The sequence below is a fragment of the Mercenaria mercenaria genome, chromosome 16 (genome assembly GCF_021730395.1).
Source record: "Mercenaria mercenaria strain notata chromosome 16, MADL_Memer_1, whole genome shotgun sequence".
NCBI lineage: Eukaryota > Metazoa > Mollusca > Bivalvia > Venerida > Veneridae > Mercenaria > Mercenaria mercenaria.
The window spans coordinates 25,734,380-25,762,205 of record NC_069376.1 but is presented as its reverse complement, the minus strand read 5'-3'; the positions used below and the strand labels follow the sequence as shown (position 1 = coordinate 25,762,205).

Below are 27,826 nucleotides of genomic sequence, written 5' to 3'. Positions count from 1 at the left end.
TTCTTATCTCTTTATTAAAGATACAAATGTAATAACAAGACTGACTAAACATTTATTCATGTAATAAAACAATTATTGACTTTTTCATAGGTTGATATCAAGATTTATCAACCCTCAAAAAGTTATATCCACCTCGCCTTCGGCTCGGTGAATATAACTCTTTTCGGGTTGATAAATCCTGATATCAACCTATGAAAAAGTCAATAATTGTATAATGTAGACTGCAGTGTTCTATTCTGGATGTTGTTCTTACTGGATATCAGCTATTGTCTCCAAAACCTTAACAATGAGTGGGAGACGGGATACAAGCATGTAGTTTTTGTGGCTGTTGGTTCTAGCCTAGGTTTCCTTAACATAGATCTTATTCGCACATGCTTAAATATATTTTGCTATAATTTATGATAAGAGTTCCTCAAGGAATTTCTTAAAATGTCATATCTGCATCTTCTGTTGCACGAGTTGAATCAACAAAACAGTTTGTTTTATCAAGACGTTTTATAACATTTAGAATCTAACCGATTTGATCTTAGTGATATGGCTTGTGTAAGTGTATAGCATTCCGTATGTTTTCAGATTAACTGATACAAAAGTCGATGTCGAAATTCTATTCAGTGCAAGTTCCTTAGCGGGTACTCAAAGGAAATAGCAAGATGAAGATCACAACTGTTTGTTTGTTTGTTTGTTTTGGGATTAACGCCGTTTTCAACAGTATTTCAGTTATATAACTGCGGGCAGTGAAGCAGTTAACCGAACCAGTGTTCCTGGATTTTGTACCACTACAAACCTGTTCTCTGCAGGTAACTGTCAAACTTCCCCACATGAGATGAGTCAGATGTGAAGCACGAATGATTTCTGACACAATGATTTTTTATTTTATAAAAAAAGTCGTCGGGATTGAACTCACAACCCCGCGATCGTAGATCTGCGCTCTCCCTATTGAGCTAAGCGGGCGTGCTAGATGACTACTGTCTACCTACAGATTTTTAACGTGTTGGAAAAGACCTATGCAGAATACTTATCTGTTCTATTCTGATATTACCCATCACTCTATATTTTATTATTCTTTGTGCTTTTGAGTGTACGGTTCAAGTTTGCTTTTTACAAGTAAGTGAAAGTCGTTTTTAGTTAGATGCAACTTGGTCGGAATACTACTATTTTAAGCGGACAAGTGAATGCTATCTATCAACTGTTAGCACTAGCTGTTTAAATACATATACACCCACTAGCTAATCAACATGAGGCTGTGCATTGCACATGCATATAATTAGAGGGTAGTTTTGTTTTCAAAACAGTCATATGACATGTTGATAGTTTGATAACAAAGACTAGGATAATTAGCTGCATACACACTGAAAACACACCTGTAATTATAATAGTTTGTGATCAACCCCTATGTGGACTTGCCTAAAGAAAACAATAGATTTGGCTAGACACTTGATGAAGATGAGTACGGTTTAATATTTAATATCTTTGTTTTTCAGAAATGCTCTTGAAAAGACAAATATTACCTCATCTGCAAAAGCAGTAATGCTATGTATAGCTATTTGCCGATGTGGTGGTAATTATGACAACGGCTGATAAACTTATAAACTTGGATAATAAACATAATACTCTTTGCATTTTCAAGGTACATTGTACATAGATAAAATTAATTTGGTAGGAATCAGCTGCGTAAAATGGTTTTGTGTCTTTATAATCTTTCCCATATAGATATGATAAGATTTGTTTTTATTTATTTCTACATAAAATTCATATTCATGATCAATTTTTAATTAACAGTAAAATGATCGTTCGGTTCAAGAAATAAATCACGACTTAATAATCATATTTTGGCGGCCATTTTACTTTTGTTGGCCATTTTGATATTTTGATAACACAGTAACATCCAATAAAATTTAATGTCAACAAATATAGTATGCAGCCATAAATATCACACTGTGTAAATATTGAGTATTCTTTTCGGTTTTTTTTTTTTTTGTGTTTTTTTTTTTTTTTTTTTTTTTGGAAACATTTTTTTAAATAGCCGACTAGTCTATCATCTTGGACATTACAGCAACTTCCTTTCGTTTTCTTATATAGATAATACCCAGTAACATTTGTACCAAGTTTGATGCTTTTCCAACAAATGGCACGATTTTATGAAATCATGCCACCATATGGCTGCACTACTAGGAGGTAAACAGGGTAAGTGAAGTTCCCAGTCAATGTATCTATCAAGTGAACTCGATTTAACTAGCACTTTTAACCCCTTAATTGGTCAAGCATAGGACTCAACTCCATAGCTCTAAAATGTTTCGCATTAAGCCCGTTATTCTTCAATCTCTCAAGAGATGTTCACTCTATTTGCTGCACATATTCACTGAAATGAAACAATAAGCGTGTGCATGACCAAATCCAGTAGCTCCAAGTTCCAATAATATCTGAGGAGACTTTGTGTTGTTAAAAGTACTTACATGTTAATAAATACATGTAGAAACATATACCTTGCTTCTAAAACACGATTAGTATGAGGCGATTTTAATACGAACGATTGTTTCTGCTGTGAAGCCGACACAATGTACAGAAACAGTAAGCTGAAATAAAAAAAAAAAATCAGACTCCTTCATTATTTGTTTTAGAGTCGTGCAAGTAAAATATCACAATTTGGATTCTAACCTAAAGTAGCTTTGAGGGACAAGTACCTTGAAATAGATGAGAGGAAACCCTCGCTCTCAAAGATATTTATAGCATTAATCAGCTCTTATGCACAATTTACATAATCACTACATACGCGCCTCGCTTTAATACCATATTCATGCATGAAAGATCTCATAGTACATATTTTATAACAACTGGGTCGGGCGGGTAGTGTGTAGACATAGTTTAGTAGTTAATAGTTGAAAATTTGAAACCAAACGATGGAAACCGAAGAAAGTTTTCCTTTCTACAAAACCGCTTTCGTACTTGTGGTTTTAGCAATAATCTGGTTTTTTCGCGAAACAATTATTTATAATAGCTATAAGAAATACTTTGCATGGATTTCAAATAAAATCACCGAAAATGTTAAAGAAGGATTAAAAGACGAGAAGACCCGGCTGTTTCAGGTTCTACATGATTATAAAGATCAACAGGAGAAAAACCTGACGATACTTGAGGTTGGATCTGGCGCAGCTCCTAATTTGTCCTTCTACCCAGCAAATACTAAGGTGGTTTGCCTGGAACCAAACCAGCACAATGATAGTTACGCAAATGAAAACATCAAAAAAGAAGGAAATTCGATCTCCGTAGATTTTGTACATGGATATGCAGAGGCTTTGCCATTCGAAAATGAAACTTTTGACATTGTAGTGTGCACATTAGTGTTGTGTTCTGTTGAAGATATGAAGAAGTGTCTGCAAGAAATCAAACGAGTCCTGCGACAGGTATTGATTTTAACTTTTAACTTATTAATGCTTACAAACACTTTAGCATGTATGCTATGTTGCCTTGACAAAATCATTAATTTGGTGTGTGGGTGTGTGCGTGCGTTCGTGCGTGCGTGCGTGTCTTTTTCAACAATGTTTCAGTCATATAAACGATGGTGTCTTCTTGTAGCACAATGCCCAACTTTATAGTGCTGCTTCACTGGACTATCACGCCGTAGACACGTGACATGATACCCCACCTATTCCCATTGTACTGACTACTGGCTGACCAGTCCTAGCGCTGAGCGCCAAGCAAGGAAGCTACTAGTACCATTTATGACGCTCATTATTTTGGAGGGAGTCTGCTCTTACAGTTTAAAAACCTACCCACTCCGTCCCCTCCCCAACCCCCAAAAAGAGATAGTAACAATATGTTTGTTCAGTTGCACGTACATATATCTTTTGCAAGTTATGTATACAGCGCACTCCAGCCAGATAAGAAATATCATTACATACTTTACGCGTGCGCGTTTAAAAGAAGCAGTTAATGTATATACAGTTCGTTTTCAAATAGTGTTCAGTCTTTGATAAGCCAGTTTGTTTGTTGTTGTTTTTTTTTTCTTCGTTTTTTTTTTTTTTTTTTTTTTTTTTTTTTTTTTTTTTTTTTTTTTTTTTTTTTTTTTTTTTGCTATTGGAAAAATCAAATTAAGAGTTCAATCATTTTAATATTTGCTTTAAATTAGAAAGTAACAATATAACGTATTTTGTAGGGCGGGAAGTACGTCTTCTTGGAGCATGTGGGATACGAGAACAAGAAATCCTGGGCGTGGACGTTACAGTGTGTAATGAATCCACTACACCGGGTGTTGTTCGATGGCTGTGAGACACACCGCGACACAGAAACCTACATTATGGCTGCTGGATTCTCAGATTTCAGTGTAAACCGGTTTACACACAAGCCGTTTCCGAGTTGGATCAGACCATGCATCAGTGGATTTGCTACAAAATAAATGAAAAGGAATGATGGAAACTTACTTTCTGTAATGTATATAGATTGTGAAATAAGAATTTAAACTGTTGGACCCGTCATATAAATTAGATTTGGTATTTTCTACTGTATTGTCCATTTCTTTGCTTATGTTCTGTGTACCAAGAGGGCGAGGGACGAACTTCAATTATAATTCACATGTTATTGCATTATGTGACAGCAAATGGATTGCCTTTTAGTTGTGGTTTTGATTTCGGCCAGAACTCAGAACAAGTTATTAAGGTGTAAAAGTTTTGATTTACACGTATTTCACTTTGACCAGTGTTCTTTACATGATGAAGCCATTCGAATGAGCGTTCACTAACATGATTTAGTTTACAAAAGTATTTATACGAATAATCTGGAACTAAATTGCTGATTGATGTCAAGTTCATTAATACCTGAGTATATAAAATTCAGCACAGTTTAATCATGTTATTTCATTGAGCATGTTACACAGAAACGTGATTTATTTTCCTACGAATCTGAACTCTGTGGTAAATCAGACAATAATCTACGTGAAGAACTTGATAAACTCGTGTTAAAATAAGTTTATGTCGTCTGCATATCATAACCTTAAGTATTGCATGCTTGGTTATCGAAATAATCGTTTTGATTAACTGGGTCTTCTTTTACTAACGTAACCTTGCAGGAGTTTTAACTTAACATTATATTTTAAAAAATGCGCTCGGTTGAGCGCTCTTCTGTGAGATAAGGCGAATAAATCAACAGCTGTCCTGTACAATAACTTAAAGCATCTTGCTCATAGTTTAAATGGGAAACTTTGAGACAAGCATATATTTGTTATTGAGGTGAAAATTGCTACGAACATGTTTAAAAACTCTGTATTTATGTATAATGTTGAACGCATACCTAAATCATACCTGTTTGTGTTACATGATAGATACATGCTCTATAAAAACTTCGGCGATATAGGACCATTTTGTGTCGATTCGCCGTAAAACGCAATTCACTCACTCACTATCAAAATATCTATAAATTTGATGCAGGTTAGATATAAATTGTGTAAATTGCTCTACGCCTGTACAAGAGTAAAGGCACAATGTAATTACAGAACTAAGTGTCGACTTTTATACTCGTAGAAAGTTAAATTGTTAAATGTTGCATTCATAACATTTGTCATACCTTTTGACAACATAAAGGTACTGATTTACAGATAGGAAGCGCCGACTAAGATCCCCGCTTGCGACTCATTAAAATGGTTGCACGCTTAATCATGTATTATTAACGTATTAACCATGTGTTGTTAAAGTATTAACCATGTATTATTAAAATAGGAAACGTCCATCGCAGAAAAATTCGCCTTGTTAAAATGTCTAAATTGTCAAAATTGTTTCATCTATCGTCAGTTATAATATCTTTTTGGTCATCTGAGTTGAGAAATTTGGTGTCGAATTTCATTATTTTGTTTTAAAACATATCAGTGTCAGATAGACAGGAAAACCTTATCACCTAAATTAAGTAACTCATTTCAATGGAACATGAAACTTTAATTTTGTGGCTGGCGTTTTGAAAGTATGAACGGAAAGATTCAAACTGTGTGTACTGTATGTTGCAAGGAGAACAAACAAATATCATTTGAAAGAAAAGGGGCTTAAAACAAATAAAATGATTATTGCTTTAACAGTCTCGAAGTTGTTGTTGTTTCCAGTTTAGTAGAAATACATAGGACATGAAATAGTTATTGTCAAAATTAATAAAGGTAGCAAGAATAGAAAAGAGAGTTGAAAAGTACAAATTAAAAATTGATGAAATGCAATTAATAGGAAAAATGATGAGGGGCATGTAAAGTTATAGGACGTTTTTTTAACATAAACCTTTGCCACATTTCACATAGATAAACATGAACAATATTTTACAAACTTAAAACTTATCCCTTGTAAGGTCTAAAAAAACATTTGGAAAATAGAAAACAATCAAACAAAATAAGCAGCACCATGAGAAAACCAACATAGTGCGTTTGCGACCGGCATGGATCCAAACCAGTCTGAACATCCTCGCAGCCTGGTCAGGATCCATGGTGTTCGATTTCAAAGACTACTGCAATTAAAGAAACCGTTAGCGAACATCATGGATCCTGACCAGACTGCGCGGATGCGCAAGCTGGTCAGGATCCATGCTGGTCGCAAACGCACTATGTTGGTTTTCTCATGGCACGGCTCAATTTATTGGAGACTTGGATTGACTGATTTATTCTTTTCATAAGAGGAAATGGGACGTGCAACACCCTACACGAAGCGGAATTCTATCAAAAAGATATTGAATGGACTTCATGATATCTAAGCAAATCATGTTCCTAAAACTAATTGTCACTTGATCTAAAAATCAGTTTAAAGCCTTTGCGGCTACTCCGTTCCGTCAAGTACTGGAGAAGTGAACTTTTCTGACCAAATATTCCAGGTAATTCTTAATGATGACAGCTTAGACTTAACCTAGTAAAAAAGACCGATGTACATACTGGGCAGTACGTACCATTGTGAAAATATAATAATTATATTTAACTGTTATGTATTTAATTATGTTACTATAAAATACCCTTACAAAATATCTACATGTATAAAGATTGGATGTTTTACTTTATCAAAGAAAAAACAAGAAAACATTCAACGCAGCTTTCACGTTTAAGCAGGAAATGGTTTGTCGTGGCAATGAATACGAAGTTTCTTTGACAGTTGGATTATCACTGTTAAGATGTACATATACTTACCACAAAGATGTATTTCATATACAGGGTGTACATTACATATATTTAGGAGATAGAGCAAAAATGTTTAATCACAAAAGACTAAAGAAAATTGAGCCTGTTCTTATAGCTATACAAATTGACATTTGTCTCCTTATGTGACTATAGTGACATCGCAATATTATAAATTAAGTTTCGCAATTCATTGGATTTATATTAACATATACACATATTATATGCAGTTCAAAATGGATTTAAAAATTAAGAGGACTCTGAGCGGGCCCCCTCAAAATTCATTTGGGGGATATTTTCGTTAGTCTCGTTTTACAAACCGTGTTTTTACATAGACGCTATATTTTATACATGATATGTTTAAACCAGACGAAGTGAAACATGATATCACCCGTCATATATGCATTGTATTTTAACGCCATTCTTACAGTCAATATAAAATATAGCCGGGGAGATAAACTATACTGTTCGTGTATTGTCATTTAAAGAACGCCTTTAAATAACTTTAATGATATCTTTGCTAACGTGTCACGAACAGCTGTTAATACTATGCAACTAAGTATTGTATGATAAGGCCTAAAAAATCTTTGTTTCCGGTAACATGCTAAAAAAAACAGGGTAGGTAGGTCGTTTTTTTTTTTTTTTTTTTTTTTTTTTTTTTTTTTGAATTAAGGGAGACTTTACGGAAATTATTTTTGTTTAAAAAAATAATATACATACCTTTAGAGCACCAGTAAGTTGATTTTAAAGTCACTGGCCATGTTTGAATCATAAAAAGTGCAGTTTTGCAACTTTTTGTTAAAAAGTTGAGAAAAAAAAATTCTCCAAGGCCATAAAAAAATTTAGGATAGGTCGGGATACCGGAAACAAACATATTTTTTTCACGCCTAATGTTTGATTTCTACATTTAAGAAAAGGTAGCTCAGATGTTTTATGTACCAAGTTGATACGTATATAATCACAGATGAGAATACTTATTTCAAATATCGAGGGCTCAGAGCGAAACTAGTCTAAGTGTATATAGAAATAGAAGGAGATAGACTAGTTTCGCTCTGAGCCCTCGATATACGATATGATTTATTACGATACTTAACTTGACAATAGTTGTTCGTAATGTAACTAATAGGAGTTTGGGCAAATATATTGATACAGTAAAGCAAAAGGAAGGTACATGTAAATCCATTCATAAAGATACAAAAGAACTGAAGGAGATTAGTATTATGGTTTTCCTTGCCACAATATGAAATTGACTATTTACATGGTGAAAATAAAGGGACTGCTTTTAAGCAAGCTAAGTCAGCTGTATTACAAAAACAGCATAGGAGATAGCAAAACGTAATCGGATCTTTCTGAAGTAGTTCCTCTTCACAACCCCCGAAAAATGTATATTTCGTCGTAGTCGGATATCAAAAGCAAAACGGTTGTTTTTTTTTTATCAAATGTATGGAATGATCATGTTATGGGTTTCAACGAACGCTCAATTAAAAGGTTTAACAAATTTACATTAATTTATCTACATTGTAAGATATTTTTGAACTGTGTTAGCAGCTGGAATAGTGAACTTACAAGACTATACATTTAACCTCTTACTATTTTGTGATTCCGTTATAATAGTCAGATTGTCATGTACGAAAACAAAATAGTATGTGGTAGGTTATTGCGTTCAACTGACAGACATTTTACTTGTTTACATTGAGTAAATTCCCGTCAAGCGCACCTGCTTATACTCCGTTTCAAGATCTTTAAATTCGATTTTTATTTATTTGAACAATCATCATCTTAACTTACCGATGACAATGTTTAGAAATCTCATCATGTTGTTGCAGATAGCGTGCTCGCTAACTTTAATGGTTATGTGTCTAACAAAACGTACATATATGCATTATGCCTGACAAAATATTGTGTCAATGAATTCACATGTCACTATTTTTACCGACCAATGATTTTCAGGTCGCCATTTATACAAAACTAGCGTTTTCTGACATTGATATTGTAAACTCGTTCAAAGTGCTATGATCGCAACATTTATTTAACACTGTTTTCGCCAATAATTGATTGCATAATTTGAGCCGCGCCATGAGAAAACCAACATAGTGGGTTTGCGACCAGCATGGATCCAGACCAGCCTGCGCATTCGCGCAGTCTGGTCAGGATCCATGATGTTCGATTTCAAAGCCTGCTGCAATTAAAGAAACCGTTAGCGAACAGCATGGATCCTGACCAGACTGCGCGGTTGCACAGTCTGGTCTGAATCCATGCCCTTAGCAAACCCACTATGTTGGTTTTCCCATGACACGGCTCAATTTTAAAATCTTAAACGCTATCTATCAGTTTTTCAAACAGTTTTGAATGCTTGCTGAATTCAGTAATACCATTTATTATGTTACAATGTACGTCATTTATACACCATTGTGCTTGTGCACAAATGCAGAACAGCTGTTCCAGTTTTAACAAATAAATAACCCTACATAAATGTTGGCATATCTTTTGCAAACTTGATACTCCTGAGTCAGCGCAAATAAATTGTTTTTAAGTATTTAAAGCGGCTCGTTCAAAAGATTTCTTTTCAAAACATTCTTCCACAAAGATTTGGTACAAAATTGGATAACGTACATGTTGTATTTAATGTTAGAGAACCGCATGGTTTCGCAAGACTTTTAGACCAGTGCAGATCAAGATCACCGTGCACTCCGTGCAAGCTGACCATGGTCTGCAATATTCGCTATTCAATCTGTCAATTTTCAGTAAAGATCACTTTGAATTAGAGATGGTACTGTCCAAATTGAATGATGAACATTTTAGAATTTTGGCAAGGTTAATGTTTAAAGATGTAGTATGCTCATCTTCCATTTTAAAGCTTTATAAAAAATATTGACTTTTCTTATCATAAAGATACTCATTATACTGCTAGTAAAAATTCATATTTAATTAATCATATTTTATTGCTTCTGAACACATAATACATAGCACATATACATAATAAGTAACAAAAGCAAATGGGTTGGGCTACAAGTTATTGCAACATTAGAAGTCAGCCCTTCCCAAGTGCGTAACATTAATAGCAAATGAAAAATGAACGAGTGTATTAGTTTAACTAAGCATTCCTTATACAAAGATATATGATAGTGTTAATAACTACAAAGATAAAAAGATGAAGTAGAAGAAAAAGAAGAAGAAGAAGGAAAATATTATGATGATGATATCAATGTAGTAACAAGCTGATAACAATAATAGTATTTATGATAATAATTACACGATGATGTAGTAACAAAATGATAACAATAATAGTATTTATGATAATAATTACACGATGATGTAGTAACAAAATGATAACAATAATAGTATTTATGATAATAATTACACAATGATAATTAATAAATTTTAGTATTAGTCAAGTAATGGTTGTAATCATTATAGATGAGCTAGAGAAGAAAAGAAAAAAGAAATATATGCTGCTCTATATCCCCGAGTGTCTACCCAAATTCATATGTTCAGTGGTTTTATAGTTTTATTCTGTATACTTTACATTCCTCAAGAGTTGGGTGTCAATCTCCTATTCTACGTACTGGTTTTCCTTTTACAGTAAGTTCTATATTGTATGGTTGTAGAATAGGCCAGATGTTCCTCTTCATATTGTGTAACTCTCGCCTTGTGAAACCTTTTTTTTTGCGTTTTGCGGTGCTGCTTGCCAGTAAAGAGGAACGCCCTTTAATGATTTTAAGAACGCTATATGCTTTCAAGTTTGTGTCTGAATTGCAAAATAAAATGATAGTGACGTATTTCCTGATAGTCAGGGAACTTGCAAGCCTATATTGTATAAACGTCCTGCTCCAACACATACAGACGTAAATACTGTCTTAAAGATCCTCCGATCTGAAAGTTTTGGCAACATTTTTAAAGGCTTAATTGAGCCGCACCACGAGAAAACCAACATAGTGGGTTTTGCATCCGCGCAGTCTGGTCAGGATCTCTCAAAGCCTATTGCAATTAGAGAAACCGTTAACGAATAGCATGGATCCTGACTGGATGAGCAGGCTGGTCTGAATCCATGCTGGTCGCAAACCCACTATGTTGGTACCCGCAAGGCGCGGCTCAATTTATACAAGAAAACTGGCAGTGGACGTGTAAAACCTAAATAAAACCATATATATTTTTGAAATAAAATACGATAGGCCACAAGCTTGTTCTTTCTTTGAGTTATAAGTAAGTACATGTATCAACAATTCTTACCTTTCCCAACCATGAGCCCCGAATTATTGTCAGGCCTACCTTTTCCTAGGAGGAACTAATCCTACGGATGATGAGCATGTTCAACTTTTAACCGCTGGCATTGAAAAACGCATGCAGAATTACTGCAGACGGAGTGCCTTTCTCTAGGCAATATAGACATTTTCAGTACCGAAGTTTGTAGACACACAAATGACTTTTTATTTGTTTCTTTAGAAAATTAACGTAAGATTTCAAAGTTCAAAACATGTTTATCAAGCTTCTGATGGAGTGTCTATATAGCATGCCTCCTGTTTTCAACAAATTCTTGGAAATATGAGAAATAAAAAAGAATAATTAAGACGACTAATCATGGCTTGTATTATCATTTTTGCAAGAAATAAACAGAGATTACTTTCCCATTGTTTGGCTGGGAAAAAAACTTAATATTTATTAAACAGGTTCAGCCAATCAAATTTCTTGAATTAGAGATATTGGAATTAATAGTTCCACTGCAGTTTTTAGGTTTAAGATTTTATAATAAAAAAAGCATTATTGATGATTACACTTGACATGATGTAAAACGGCGAACCTCGATTCTAAGATTTTTTTCTGCCGTGGAAAAATATGTGACAAATGTGCTTGCATTTCATAAAAAAATGACATGAGACAAATGTGTTTTCTTGTCCCTTAAAAACTTGATCGAAGCACATTTGTCACACAAATGTGTTTTTTTTTTTTTTTTTTTTTTTTTTTTTTTTTTTTTTTTTTTTTGTTTTGTTTGTGTTTTTTTTTTTTTTTTTTTGTTTTTTTTTTTTTTTTTTTTTTGTTAGACATTTGAGGTCCCATATGTCTTATGTAGACAAATGCGACCGCATCGGTCTTACGTAAGACAAATGTGCTCCGAGACAAATGTTCTTCTACACCTGTAAGGGCGGGCTAAAATACCTATGTAGAACCCAACACCGGAAAGTTTATGAAATTTCGATTGTAGATAAGCTGTCCAGCCATACTTTCTGTATGATATGATCCGTTCATATTAAACGAAACAATCAATACTAAAGGGAAATAACCATGTTCATACTGTTCAATAGAATGACAATTGTCGATTGATCACCTTTCAATTGCGTGTAAAGGTAGTTTTTGTGCGCGCTATTTAAAGAACTGTGTCATGTTATGCATAGTAACTGGAAGTAGTCCGCCAGCATGTAATACAAAAGGACTGTGGTAATTCCTGTTCGTATTTACTTGTAAAATACAAGCCGTTTTTTTGACAGAATTTATTCAGGTATATGCAGTTGACGAATAAAATATCCGAATATGAACGTAGATGAACGTTTTACGCAATGTTTCTAAATTAAATCGTGTCGTCCGTCAGATTATTGAGAAATGTAAGAATAGAATAAGGTTAATTTTCATCAGTATCCTATAGAATTCGGGATATATCTTGACTTGAACCTGTCCGAAAAGTATATTGGACTAACTTATCGGCTCGTCAGCTTTGTTTCTTCGAATTAGCATTCGTCCGTAATTTATGGACCAATTTTAAATAACCTAATAATAGTAATTCAATGGTTTACTAATCACGGTGACACCTTCGTCTTTAATTCGATTATACTTATCAATAGTTGTATAAACAATGATAATTGTGATAGGTATTATATACATGACGTTTCTATCTTGTTTATAGATTTTACATTTGTATGTACCTTGGTGAAAAACAGACAGACAAGCAGCCAAATTGTTGTTGAGTCTTGCTAAATGAAATCGTTACAAAAGACAAAAGGTAAGAGTAGATTTTTTGAAAGCACTGAGCCATAGAGCTTTGCACTGCAAAGTAGGTCCAGCCCGCCCGCTTAGCTCAGTAGGTAAGAGCGTTGGTCTACGGATCGCGAGTTCGATCCTCGGGCGGGGCGTATGTTCTCCATGACTATTTGATAAACGACATTGTGTCTGAAATCATTAGTCCTCCACCTCTGATAATTCATGTGGGGAAGTTGGCAGTTACTTGCGGAGAACAGCTTTGTACTGGTACAGAATCCAGGAACACTGGTTAGGTTAACTGCCCGCCGTTACATGACTGAAATACTGTTGAAAAACGGCGTTAAACCCAAAACAAACAAACAAACAAAGCAAAGTAGGTCCACAACAAAAAGAACGGAAAAATATTGTAGACGAGTAGCTTCAAAAACCATAAAAATAAAAAACAAGTACATCATACATATATGCAAAATACAGATAAATGGGGGTGAGTGGTAAGGGGTAGACAAAAAGATCGTGGGGGGACCTGGCTGTTTTGTTTGTAGAAATTTCTTTCTTCTCGGCAAAAACCTTGTGATTACCAAGTGCTGACGACCTGTTAATATCCAGGTGTTCCAAAACCACTATGGCATTTTCAGTGGGGAGGTAACTGTATCAGAAGTCATCTGATACTATGACGTCATCAAAAGCATAAGTAGCTAAGCAAAGTTCAACAGCTTGTAGAATTTTCACCAGTCGCCTATCTAGGGCATTTAAATGTCCTTGAATGAGTACGGGCGCTAAAGGGTCAGATTCAAGAGCCTTTTCCATCAAAGAACTGAGTCTCTCCGGTCCCATATACAGTTTTATATACTTTAGGAGTGTAGATTTCCGTATCAGACAACATTGCCTTAACGGTGCCAGGATGGACATGGCATCATATGTTTGTCGTCCAAATCTGAAAATAACATGTAAACATTCACAATATTGGGATATCATTATCTAACCATTTACATTCAAAATTGACGACTTTCAGTGAACAGATGTACAAAATTGCGAGGCCGTAAAATGGGATGAATTAAAAGATTGCTTTAGTTAATGTTATTGAAATTTATAGCATTAACAATAAATTTGTCTGAACGTATTCCGAATTTCAGAAATGTGCTCCAGGGAACATACTGGCACTATACTGCTGCGATTGTTAAAAGATTTATAAATCTTAAATACAAAATATTTTATAATATCTTTTAAGGAAGATTGATTTTTTTCTCATGAACAAATTTATGACTCCCAAAATAAATCTTATTCAAACCAATCAACCAAACATTACTTACCCTCTGCCATTATCATACAAGATTGGAAATGAATAATCACCAAATTCCTCAAATATTGCAATGTTGTGGCGATCTTTGTTTCCTGTTTTGAGGAGAAAGACAACAGCAAAAAGTCGCCAACAATAACAATAGCAGCATAGTTATTCATCACGTGTACGTACAAGGTTTGTCCGAAATATTAACACTACAATGTTTTCCAAAGAATGTTTAGAATCGTTTTCATCTCCTTAACCTTTAGCCTGTTGGCGGCAAGTGATCCTGCCTTTGCGACCAGTAGGCTGATCATGGTCTGCACTGTTCGCATTTAGTTAGTAAATTTTCAGTAAAACACCCCTTCAAATAATAAATGGTACTGCCCAAATTGAATGATGGACCAGTCCATTTTAGAAATTTAGCAGGCTAAAGGTTAAACGATTAAGAAAGAGGGTTTCAGCTTAATTATTTTTGAACTCACCTGTCAAAAAGTCAAAGGTATGGACGTCTATGATATCTTTCAGAAGTTTGCTATTATTGTACGGAGTCTCATTACGGATAAACTGACACATATCATCGTTGGTTTCCCAGTAAGCTTTTCTTTTTTTACTGACAGCAAAAAGTAGAAATTTTGGTAGAAACAGTAAGTAACAATCAAATCAACCACAAGTATAAATAATAATTATGATTCCTAATGAATTTTAAATTTTAATCCAACGCCCCATTTGAGTCTTTGTTTGTTAATTCCTGTTATCGACGATGTAAATTAAATACAAGTAATTAGTTTTATCATATACTTTACTATAAAAGGTATCAAATGTACGTTTAAAATTCCACATCTGACACATTGTGCAAAATAACCTGCAATTGGTACACTTGTGCAAAATAACGTGCTATTGGTACACTTGTGCAAAAAAACGTGTTATTGGCACAGTGTGCAAAATAGCGTGTTACTGGCACATAGTGCAAAACAGTGTGTTACTGACATGCAGCGCAGAATTTATAGGTTATTAACTTTGTATGTGGATATATGCACGAGTTCTGCAATGGTAATATTGCGCGACTTCAGGAGCGCTATTGCGCGACTTCAGAAGCGCAATATTATCCGCGGAAGAACGAGTGCATATATCCACATACAAAGTTGATAACATTTTTATTACATTACTACTATCAAATAATTAATTTATGTCTAAATTGTCGTTTTGTATCGAAACAGGAAAATACGGAAAAAATTTCTCCGAAAATGTAATAAACAAATCAATGCGTTCTGACGTCTACGTCATAGAGTATCATATATGAAAAGACCAATAAACGGCTGGTGGTAATGGTGCACATATATTACAGTGATTCCGGCCACCATTACAGTGTGTGTGATACTGTGACCAAAAGACACACCGCAGTTTTATATTAAACTTACTGTCTTTGGCGATGTAGTATGACAAACTTATATTAACGAACCTGATTTTAGTTACTGTAAAAATACCTGTACGATCGTCTCCAAGGTTGACTCCATGATTTTCTGCGCGCAGTGTTTTCAGGTGGTAGAAAACTCTGAAGTGAAATCTCAATAGTGTCCGGATGGCCACAGAACGCATGCGCATGGTCACAAAACTTCTTACATTTGCCATAGAAACAAAGATTTCCGGCTGGTATCAAAAATGAGTTACATCTAAGTCAGTACATTCAATGTATCATAATCCATAATTAATTAATATACATTGTTGTTTTAAATGAGATGATAAGATAATTGTCGGTGTAAGTGGATTAATTTCTTAAAAAGTCTTGAGAAGTTCTTACAATGGTTTTAGCCCTGACAGCCCCTTAGTTCATTTAAAAAGAAAATAACAGTGGTCTATGCAAATAATTATGTTTGAGAATAATTTCTAGTGAACAATTTGTAAAGTTAAAATGCCATCACACCAACCCACGGCTTGAATGATCTGAGCTAAGAAAAATATATCAATTTTATGTATTAAATGCTTAATTTGACGTCATCAGATTTTATTTTCGGTGTGATGCGGTCCTATTATCTACCTGGTGAAGTAAATATGGTGTCCGTTACTGAGGTGGGGGAGATTGGTTTTAGTTCACTTGTAATGTTGATTCTTCTTCCAACTGTTGGTGGAACTCTATAAAACCCTAACAGTCTGAAATATCACATATAATAGAGATTTTATGTAACACTTATGTATTACTGTTATCGCCCGTTTTTAACCTTTTTAGAGAATCAAAAATACACACATATCGATATACACTTATAATGCAGTTGACAATTATTAAACAGTTCAAGGTCCTTCCTTAGTTTTTGTGTACAAACATACATTTGTAAGCTAACAATAAATCTCAATCTTATTGAAAAAATGGTACCTTTACCCTGAATTTTTTTTTATAATGGACTGGTCCATCTTTTAATTTGGGCAGTACCATTTATTATTTGAAGGGGTTATTACTGAAAATGTATTGACTGAATAGCGATCAGTGCAGACCATGATCAACCTGCACATCAGTGAGCTTGGTCTGCACTGGTCGCAAAGACTGAATCACTTGCCGCCAGCAGGCTAAAGGTTACTGGTTGATGTCTCCTAAAGGTTATTGTAATAACAACAAAGCAAAGTGACTGTTTCTCACTTTTCTCGTGCATAACATGTCTTATATAGAAACACATTATGGCACATTTTTTGTTTGGTCCTGCATCTTTACAGCTACATTTTTTTAAAGTGTAAAAATCCATCATATATACCCAGAATTTCAGGACAAAAATAGTGTCTAATGTTGATAATAACATGTGAAGTGAAAGTCAGTATAAATAGACGCTATGCTCTTTCCAAACATTGATCTATGCTTTACGCGGATCCTTTGCGAAAATCCGCCAGCAACTGTTTATCGAAGGTAGCATTGTCAAATACTATTATACCAAATTGTGAGAAGAACTTTGTAAGCCCCAAACTACTCAGATATGAATATTTATACCAGCTGCTAATATATGAATGATATTTTACACGGATAGCTAACAAATGAATATTTATTTACACGAATTACTAGTATATGAATATTTATACAAAATGCAAATATATGAATATTTATACGAACTGCTTATATATTATGAATATTTATATGAATTCACTCTTTGTGTAATTTAATGCCATGAGTAGCATTCATTGACGTATTATAAAACATACTATAACACGTACTTTTCTAATTATTGTGAAATCAAAGAATGAGGCAAATAACGTATTTCGTATTCAGCATTATTTAATTTATATGTTTTAAAAATAACCTAAATTTCATTGGCCAAACCCGCTCATCATCTTTCAAAATATATTTCATGTATGGTAAGTGGGTTTTCCCCATTAAACATAACTTTGAAAAATAGAAAGTAACAGTTATTATTACTTTCAAACATTATATATATCGCAACAAATATTTGTTACTTATTCATAAACCTTAACCTATATAGTAAAACAGTTATTGACTCTTGAGCCATTTGCTATGATGTGATATTCACCGGAAGAGGGCAATATTGACCGAGGCGATGTGATATTCACCGGAAGAGGTCAATATTACATCATATCCAATGGCTCACGAGTCAATAATTGTATAACGTTTTAAGAATCTATGCATGAATCTTGCAGGAAATTCAGTAAAACTGCAACAGAAACGAAGCTGAAGCTGAGGCTAAATGAATATCAAGATTTATTAATGAGTACTACTGCTGTTTCATAACGCAAGTCAACAGAACTATTCTCACCTGAATATGTAGTTTGTAACACCAAAACATTTCTGAAGTTTAACCTAAAGCTGTTTGTTTAGTTGAGCATTTGAACGGATTTTCTATAAGTTAAATTGACCTTATTGTTCTCAAAATGCCTAAGAAAATAACTGTAATTGGCGGATGTCATCATGGACCCATTACCTTAATATACGAACTTTTGAGATTTCGTATTTGTACGAGTACGCGTACGTTTAACACAGGACTATATAGTTCAACAAATTCAAAGTTAAACAATTCAAAGCATTGCTGTTTTTACCATTTTTGCATGTATACATATTCGTAAAACGGTTTGATATTCAAGCCCGTATTGCAGTAATGTGTAGCGGAGCCACTCGATTTATTTATAGTAAAATCATTATTATGTAGAAACATTCTATACATTCGCGTACAGGAATTGAAATCTAGATCTTTTTATAATGATATAAGTTACTTGTCTAGTTGAAATGCTGCTATCTCGGCAACGTGCCTTTCCATGTCATCAAAAATATAACGATTTTCGTCGGCTTCCACTTCCCTAGAGTACCTGAAAAATATATATGTCAATTTAAGGAACATGTCTTCAGATGTACATTGCACTATCATTTAAATTTTGCAGTAAAATGTCCTCAGTTTTACCAAACCTCTGTAATGCGTAACTAACGCGATTGATAGCTGTTATTTAAAGTATTCGGTTTCCACATGCGGGAATATTTAAGAAATGACATATCTCATCCAGTGATTTGTCGTTGAATAAATCATTGTTTGGAGTTCAGATGCGAAGGGAATTATATTACGAGGGCGCAGCCCGAGTGATATAATAATACGCATCTGAACGACAAACAATGATTTATTCAAGAGCAAATCACTAAATGAGATATATTATTATTAATTTTCGATTCTAACACGTTACCAAGAATTTTTAAGTACATATTTGACGATATTCATTAAATATTTCCCCCTTTTTAATCGGTTTCTTTTCCAGCGCGCCACAATGCCGTTTGACGCCATGACGTAATAATTGTGGCGTTAGAACAGTGATTTGTTGTATAATAGCGAGCTCGAAGAGCAGGCCCGAAGGGCCTGCTCGAGAATCGAGCTTTACGGTAACGCAAGTATACTTTCACACTTGGTGATGGATTTGAAAAGTTTCGTCGGAAGTTTTAAAAAAGCGCACCCTAGCGGACTGGTGCTCACAGGAAGTACTTCTTTCCGGAGTGAATACAGAACTTCATTCAATTGCTAAAAATTATTCATCACTCAACAATAATGAAAGAATAATTTCCAGTTGTTTGAAAAAAATATCATTTGCATTTAAAAGATCAAGAATCGGCCAGAAAATGGAAAAAATGTCATGCAGAAAGAAACGGGAACGCGGTAATGACGTCACCGTGACACAGGCTTCCCATAAATTTTGCAACGTATGGTATTCACTGTTATAGGCATGGTGACACTAAATGTAGACTTTTTCAAGTGAATAGGTTCTCCTGAATTCTTGTGACTAGTGAATAGTTTCTTTGTGACAAATAAATGATGTATAATATTTTTAGATAAATCCGATTTCTTTGAGCTCGCTTTGAGGCTTTGCCTTAGTTCATATTAATTCACTGTTTTCTGCCTTCTTTGTTTAATAGGAAAATGAATCGGATCGTGTTAGAATAGCTTTTATTTAACGTATTCGGTTTCCACATATGGGAATATTAATAGGGGATGAAAATCCCCGAGACGGTAACGTCCGTATATAGTTATTCGTCTTTGTTGTCTGCATATACTAAGGCAATTTTTTCGATGTTTTCCGGTTCCGGTTTATATACACACCGCAGACTGGTTGTCTGCATGAACATCCGAGCACCCCGAATCAGTCATGGAATTCGTAAACCGCGCTATCATGATTATTTTACATCTTTTTCGTAATGAAAACTGTACATGCAACTGAAAAACACTTTTAAAACAGTAAGGAAGTGTAAAGGCCGTCAAGTTTCTGCGTGGAGTGCAAACAAACAAAAAAATCCTAAAGCCAGTGTGAGAACGCTGAATGACGTCACCGTCACGGCTTCCCGTAAATTTTGCAAAGTATGATATTCGCTGTAAGAGGTATGATGACACTAAATGTAAACTACAGTTTAGAGCGAAGTTTCACTTTCTTGAGCGTTGAATATTTCTTTCTAAGCAGATATATAAAAGATAAATCCCCATGCTAGGCGGTGCCTTAATTCATATTAATTCTAACACGATGCGATTCATTTTCCTATTCAACAATTCACTGTTCTTACGTCACAATAATTACGTCATAGCGTCAACCGACATAGCGGCGCACTGGAAAAGAAACCGGTTGAAAACGGGCAAATATTTAATTTACACCGTCAAGGATGTACTTTATAATCCTTGGTAACGTGTTAGAATAGAAATAATATATCTCATTTAGTGATTTGCTCTTGAATAAATCATTGTTTGTCGTTCAGATGCGTATTATTATATCACTCGGGTTCTGCCCTCGTGATATAAATCCTTCGCATCTGAACTCCAAACAATGATTTATTCTGCGACAAATCACTAAATGAGATATATTATTTCTTAAATATTACCCAGAACTTACCGAGACTCTTGCATTTGTGTACAGAAACATTTACTATTTTCTTTTTCTATAGAATATTTACATAACAAGGCATTTATAAAAGAGATATGCTTCAATTAATAGAACAATTTCAGTTTCAGTGCGTTCTTCAATATTTTATCATTTCTTTAAATAACTTCATATATATTTGGTAAAAATTCAACAAAAGTAAAAAAAAAATGAATGAAAAGCATAAAATTTTAAAGAGGAATTTCTATAACTAAAATCCCCAATACCTCATAGGTTTCATCATGGCTTGTCCACCATTGGAAAATTTGAAAATCAATTTAAATTCTGTCCCACTTTTAGTCGTTTCTGAAAGTAATTAGGTGAGTACATAATTATATTTTTAAGGTAAATAAATGGATTGAAAGTTATCAAACAATTTTCATCTTATGCTACGAAAGGCAACTTCTGCATGATCTTTTCATGTAACATCTGAGTTCAAAAACAATTCATAAACTTTGTTTTAGAAAAAAAAGGTATGCATTTTGTTTGTAACAACCATTTCAGCTAATTTATTTCGACAGTGTTTACTTTGCTAAGAGAGGAACTGCGAATTCATAAGTGTATGTGTAATTAATCCCTATACATATATATGCTAAAAAAGGGGGTCTGAAACAAGTAAAAATTAATTCAGAAATACTAAATTTACTTCTTTTACTGACGTTGTGATGTAGATGTTTTAACACTGATTTTTTTTTAAAAGTATTTTGAGTATAGTCAATGAATTTGACAAATCGCTTGCAGCAAAATGTAAATATTCATTGAACACTTTTCATCACGTCAATTTTCCGGCAGATTACGACAAGGGTTTGTTTACAAGGCGTTGAAAAGAGTATCGCCATTTTAAGATCACATGGTTTCACATAATCACGTGCAGTTTCTGCGTGGCAGTAACAAACGACTAAATATATATTTTTTTCATTTTGTTGCCATTACTGTAATGATAATTTTAAGACAACTGGTACCTGTCAAATTTAATTAGTAACAAAGTTTGTAGAAAATATACGCCAAGAGACCTCCTTGGCCGAGAAGTTAATGTCACTGACTTTGAATCAGTTGCCCCTCACCGTTATGGGTTCGGCTCTCACTCGGGGCGTCGAATTCTTCATGTGAGGAAGCCATCCAGCTGGCTTACGTGAGATCGATGGTTCTACCCAGGTGCTCGCCCATAATGAAATAATGCACGGAGAGGCCCCTTGGGTCTTCCCCCACCATCAAAGCTGGAAAGTCGTCATACGACCTATAATTGTGTCGATGCGACCTTAAAACCGTACAAAATAACAGGTGTAGCACATGGTATACAGTAATTTGATTTCATCCCGTTCTAATAATTGTGATTCATACGATAGAAGTATTGTTAAGGTCGCATTCACTGTTTTGGTCTTTTTCATTAAATAGGCTGTACAGTAGTAAATAAATTTGCTATATGTTCTATATAAAACAATCTTCTTAGAGCTGTAACACATAGCCAGGCCCACTTTTAAAACGATTTACTGGCTTTATGTTCTTAAATGACCTATAAACTACCAAAAACCACCAAGGAAACTAGAGCCCATTTATCTTCTAGGGGAGATTTTTTGTCTGACAGGTCAACACTATGAAATATCTTCCAAACTGACAGCTAAGATGTGGGTATGAACACATGAGTAATAAGGTTTGTTTACATTTCTATAAATGCAAAAACATGTCCTTTAGAAAGCTGCCAAAAATCAAGTATAGGTCCACAATGAAATAAAAAATAGGAACTGGCTAACAATGGGGAAAAATGAGGAATTTACTTTCCGCCATTAGTAAAAAAATCGGTACTAAATACATTATCCCGAATGCTGTTTGATTATGTATTTATTACTATTATACATTTATGATATTGGCATATATCGTTTGTCGATAAAATTAAGAAATAATAAGTTCCCAAGTGTGGTTTATCGTAGAATAGCCCGTGTTTTTGAGTTCTTATGCGTAGGAATATATCACGAAGGCCGTAGGCCTGAGTGATATATTGTTTCGCATAAGAACGAAAACCCAGGGTTATTCCACGATAAATCATACTTGGGAACTTGTTATTTCGATTCTAACACGACATACTAGTATCAACAGTGTTAGAAATAATGGTAACTACTTTTTACGACCGTGCTACGCACCTGGATCGGATGACGTCATTGCACGCGAGTGGTTTATTGCAGAATAACCCGAGCAAGATTTTGCTCTACATGTATGTAGGTTATTCGCTGGTCGTGTTAGAATCATATTATAATTATCCACTGGATAGACTGGAAAGTTCTGACACTATTCACTGTACTGTTGTTAATTAACTACCATATTTATGTTAAATTATATGAGCCGCGCCATGAAAAAACCAACAAAGTGCGTTTGCAACCAGCATGGATCCAGACCAGCCTGCGCATCTGCGCAGTCTGTTCAGGATCCATGCTGTTCGCTTTCAACGCCTATAGCAATTAAAGAAACTGTTAGCGAACAGCGTGGCTCCTGACCAGACTGCGCGGATGTGCAGGTTGGTCTTGATCCATGCTGGTCGCAAACGCAAGTTATGTCGGTTTTCTATTATTACAGTGAAAAATATCATTATAGCTTTTACCGATAATTTTAGTTAAAACACGAAAAATAAAGAAAGTTTGTTTTACATGTATGATCAAATTGTCACATACAACACTAGTAAAATACAAGCTGCCAATTTTATTAAATGGCTTCATAATGTATGCCACATGTACTATCATGTTTTACTGATAAGATGTTATTAGGCATGGAATGGTATACAAAGGCTGATCGAAATGTTTTTTATGCTTATAGAAAAAAATATTTCAACCTACTAACACAATGAAAGAATTCCTAACATGAGGGATTTTTTTATCTGATACTAGGAGAGAAAACCTATTACTGAAGCCAAGAGAATAAACTCTTTCCTAGTGATATGAGAGAAAACTATATATTGCTTAAGTTAGTTAACCCTTACCCTGCTAAATTTCTATAATAATCTTGTCCATCTTTCAATCTGGACAGTACCAACCGTTTTAAATAGGTGCAAAAAGATACTGACTGAATAGAGGACAGTACAAGTCATGATCAGATCATGATCTGTTCTGGTCGCAAAGGCAGAATCAATCGTGTACAGCATAATAAGGGTAAACAAAGCAAAGTGTTTGTAAGAATAATTTGAGCCGCACCTTGAGAAAACCAACATGATAGTGCGTTTGCGACCAGCATGGATCCAGACATGCCTGCATATCCGCGCAGTCTGGTCAGGATCCATGCTGTTCGCGAACAGTTTCTCTAATTGCAATATAGGCTTTGAAAGCGAACAGCATGGATCCGACCAGATTGCGCAGATGCGCAGGCTGGTCTGGATCCATACTGGTCGCAAACGCACTATGTAGGTTTTCTGATGGTGCGGTCAAAATTTTGATATAAGCCCTTTTACCGATTTCTCCGTTTACCAAGGTTACGAGTTTCAAAAACACAGAGAAAAGATGTTACAGATTCTATGAGAAAACAAAATCACCATGGGTATTAGATAAAGCTGTCATAGAAATCCATTCTGTGTGCAATGACAGAATATATAAAAACCGGAAGTGCTGTTATACCTGCCGAAATTATTCGAAGGTTTGCCATATCGCGCAGCGTGATTTCAACACTGGGGTCATCAGGGTCATACAGGGAGTACTGGCGGATATTCATGTGTAGTAATTTCCAGGATGGCAAATTGTTCTTGCTGAGAAATCAATTGATAGATATTAATAAAAAGAAACACCACTAATAGATACTACGGCTCACAGGTTACCGGCTGTCCATTAATGAAGTCAAATAATTTTCAACCCTCACAAAACATATTACTAACTTTTCTTCAGATTATAAGAGCGAATAGACCAATTTTAGAGGAAACATTTGTCGAAGGAACAATGCTAACATTTATTTCGAATAGGATTCAAATTTAATATTCAACCCTTGGCTGATTTCTGTCAATATTCCTTTATCTAAGTGAAAAAAAATATCAAGTTAATTCTGTATACAAATGCATTTGCATCAAAATTATATTTCAGAAGCATTCTTCTTTCAATTTAAGATAGAACGAGCTTAGTAATACAATGCAAAATTAACTTACTTTGTGTAATTGGCATACCCAGTCAAGGTTTTTGCCGTTCTTCTTGTTCTGCCGCCTAATTGTCTGGTCAGCTGAGTCAAGCTAGTATTCCAAAACGTTGGAGGGTAAAAATTTTCAAATCGTAATCTTTCAATCATCTTGTCTATCTTTTCAACTCGCATTTGTTCATTAATTTCATTCTTGGGTGAAATACTTATCTGAGATTTTAAAGTTGTCAACGCTACCGATCCATCTCTTTCGTGAGACTGTTTGGGCAGTGCCCTGTCTTTCTCATATGCAGTGTTATTCTTGTAACGTCCAGTTAAAATATGATTTTCACGTATTAACTCCCACAGTGTGATTGGAGATAACTTTTTTGTAAAGAGAATAAAAGCCAGGAAGCAGCCAATCAGTACGACACTTCTCAGCAGCTTCTTCAAACTCCTCGACCATGTCCACATGTTGAACTCACAGAATGTCCGGAAAACAACGATGTTGCATTTAATAATATCATGTAACAAATGTTGATGATGTAGACATTTTACAAATTATGAGAATTTGAATCGTCTGTGTAACCACTCGAATAACTATGTCTATGAAAAAGAAATGTTAAGCTTTAGTGTCCTGTTATGTCCGTTTGTCTTCGTTTAGTATTTCACAAACTGTAAGAATAACTAGTTTCGGTTATACACTTTTTTATTCGTTTTTTTTCTAATATAATTACAATAACACATGTCTTGCTAATAACAAAATCTTAACATAATTGTTTTTGCTACTATACGTTTAAGTAACAGCTGCTGACTGAGTGAATTCATAAGAAAGAGACAGATACAAAACGTGTCACTTAATATTCAATTCACATGTGCCCGAAGGAATATGTACATTCAAAACCTATCTATCATCTCAGAAAACGCAAATAGCTAGACTTAAAGTCGTTACAGATCTTATCTGCGTGAACATTTACTCTACAAAAATCAAAAGTATATGATCACGTATCAATACAATCAGAGAACTATCATAAGTAAATAATATACAGGTTGCGTTTTGCAGATGTGCACTTGAACGTGTGATAAAAACCTACACATAACAATAAGCTTCTGCAAAAATTGTCCCATAACCTTAATCGAATCTCTCGTTACAACGCATCGAATCACTCATTAAAAGAAATCGAATCGTTTGTCGCTCGCTACTAATAATCGAATCGCTCGCTGCACATAACTCTATACATTTTAGATGTATCAGTTTGCTTCTAATTTACAGATACGAATTTAACATCTTAGGAAGCCATTCTCTAAATAATAACACGTCAGGCGATTGCTGCTTATTGAAAAGAAAAAAATCTAATCCGTTGGCTGCCCATACACGTAAGAAATGGATAGATCTCTACTGCTAAATATAGTAAGCAGTTATTATCGATGAATCGGAGCAAATTTTTGATACAAATGTATGGTAAAAGTTTTTCGCAAACTCCCTAGAATAACATGCACAGTAGTCAACAAAAGTCCATTGATCATTTCTAAATATCTAAAACAGTGATCCCTTTCTTTAAATTTATATACATCCAGATCAGTTTTAAAAATCTTAATTACATCTCCGGTTTATTTTGTTTTAAATGAACATTTTGTCCTTTGCGGAGTCGATGGTAAAACCTTCAATGTAATTTTCATCTCAGAATGATTGCACACATAATTCATGACTTAAATCACATTTTAAAATGCAAATTGCCGATAACAGTCAATGCTTCTGAGCATAGCAAAACTGAGGGAAAATATAGTAACAGTAATAGTATATATAGTAACTGGAGGCATTACGCACTTATAGGCTACTCAAGCCATTGCCCAGTTAGTTGTTTATAACATGTGGTCAGAAATAAACTGTTTTCATATTTTTCGAAGTTTTAACAGCAAAATTTAGTCTATAGACAGTTCAATAGCACAAACTATGGACTGAAAATTTATATAAGCAATCAGGTCATAAGTAATAACAAGAAGTATGACACCGGGTTTGCATATATTTCCGATCAAAATGATTGTCGTCGAGAAAACTTTGTCCATTTTCTGCTGTTATAACCAGTTGATGTAATATATTCAGAAGGGGTCACGTAAACGTTACAACTACATTTTAATATTCATTTTCTATTACACACATTGATTTTATTTAACAAGGTAAAAATTATAGACATCAAAAATAAAACAAACGTAACAGGAACAAAGTCGGCATCACACTAGAAAGGCCAAATATGAAAACGCCATTAGGAAATAAAATCTGTAAAAAGATCCTTTGGAAGCAAAGAATGCAACCAAGCCTCGGTTTGATTGAGTTTGTTCATGAGAAATAATGATATGTGCAACACCTCTCACGCCCCCTAGCACCGGTTTAAGCGGAACTCTTTTAGACATCTATTGAATGGACTCTATGATCCCAAAGGACCAGAAAATATAACAACTCTGAATCCAAGAAGGAAGTTTAAATCGGTAATTGATACACCGAACACTATCTCTCATTTCCAAACATTGTTCTAAAATAAAGGGCAATTTAAATAAAAAGGTATCCCCGCCGGACCGAACAATAAACATACGTGTCTTAAAATAGTCTGATCACAGACACTTCTACAAGTTAAAGCATACCAAAAGTTCCTTCTAGGGCACATCTATATAAATATAAAATGACCATCTCGTAAAATTTTGGTTGCAATGTCTGTTTTATACTGCCAAAAATATCAGGTAAGTATTTATGCAAGTTATTTAACATAAATTGTTAAATCACAGTAGATTAAATACGGCAATAGCACATGGTATCACTAGGTCACACTCAATGCGGTCATCCCTATTATTAGTAACAAACACTCCTGGCAGAGAGATTTTCCATCCGATGTGTAAATTTGTTGCCATACTTAGAGGGTCGCAATGGGGTTTGTTTTCACATATTAACCATGCATTTGAAGGTAACGATAATATTTGGTTGTTTATATTTAAATTTGCTG

The 27,826-nt window shown here is 34.5% G+C and overlaps 2 protein-coding genes across 2 annotated transcripts; one reads left to right on the top strand and one right to left on the bottom strand.

The window, feature by feature from the left end:
- The first annotated feature begins 2,812 nt into the window (after nt 1-2,812).
- LOC123540791 (putative methyltransferase-like protein 7A) lies at nt 2,813-6,055 on the top strand. Its single transcript, XM_045326075.2, has 2 exons — nt 2,813-3,401; nt 4,154-6,055. Exons 1-2 carry the CDS (start codon nt 2,898-2,900, stop codon nt 4,391-4,393), a joined length of 744 nt encoding a protein of 247 aa, XP_045182010.2. The 5' UTR covers nt 2,813-2,897; the 3' UTR covers nt 4,394-6,055.
- A 7,692-nt stretch (nt 6,056-13,747) lies between these two features.
- On the bottom strand, nt 13,748-26,676 carry LOC123540823 (extracellular serine/threonine protein kinase FAM20C-like). The gene is made up of 9 exons (XM_045326138.2): nt 24,865-26,676; nt 24,347-24,474; nt 20,978-21,056; nt 18,582-18,674; nt 16,414-16,526; nt 15,863-16,025; nt 14,861-14,988; nt 14,407-14,488; nt 13,748-14,030 (listed from the first exon to the last, which is right to left on the bottom strand). Exons 1-9 carry the CDS (start codon nt 25,302-25,304, stop codon nt 13,748-13,750), a joined length of 1,509 nt encoding a protein of 502 aa, XP_045182073.2. The 5' UTR covers nt 25,305-26,676.
- Between the last annotated feature and the right edge of the window lie 1,150 nt (nt 26,677-27,826).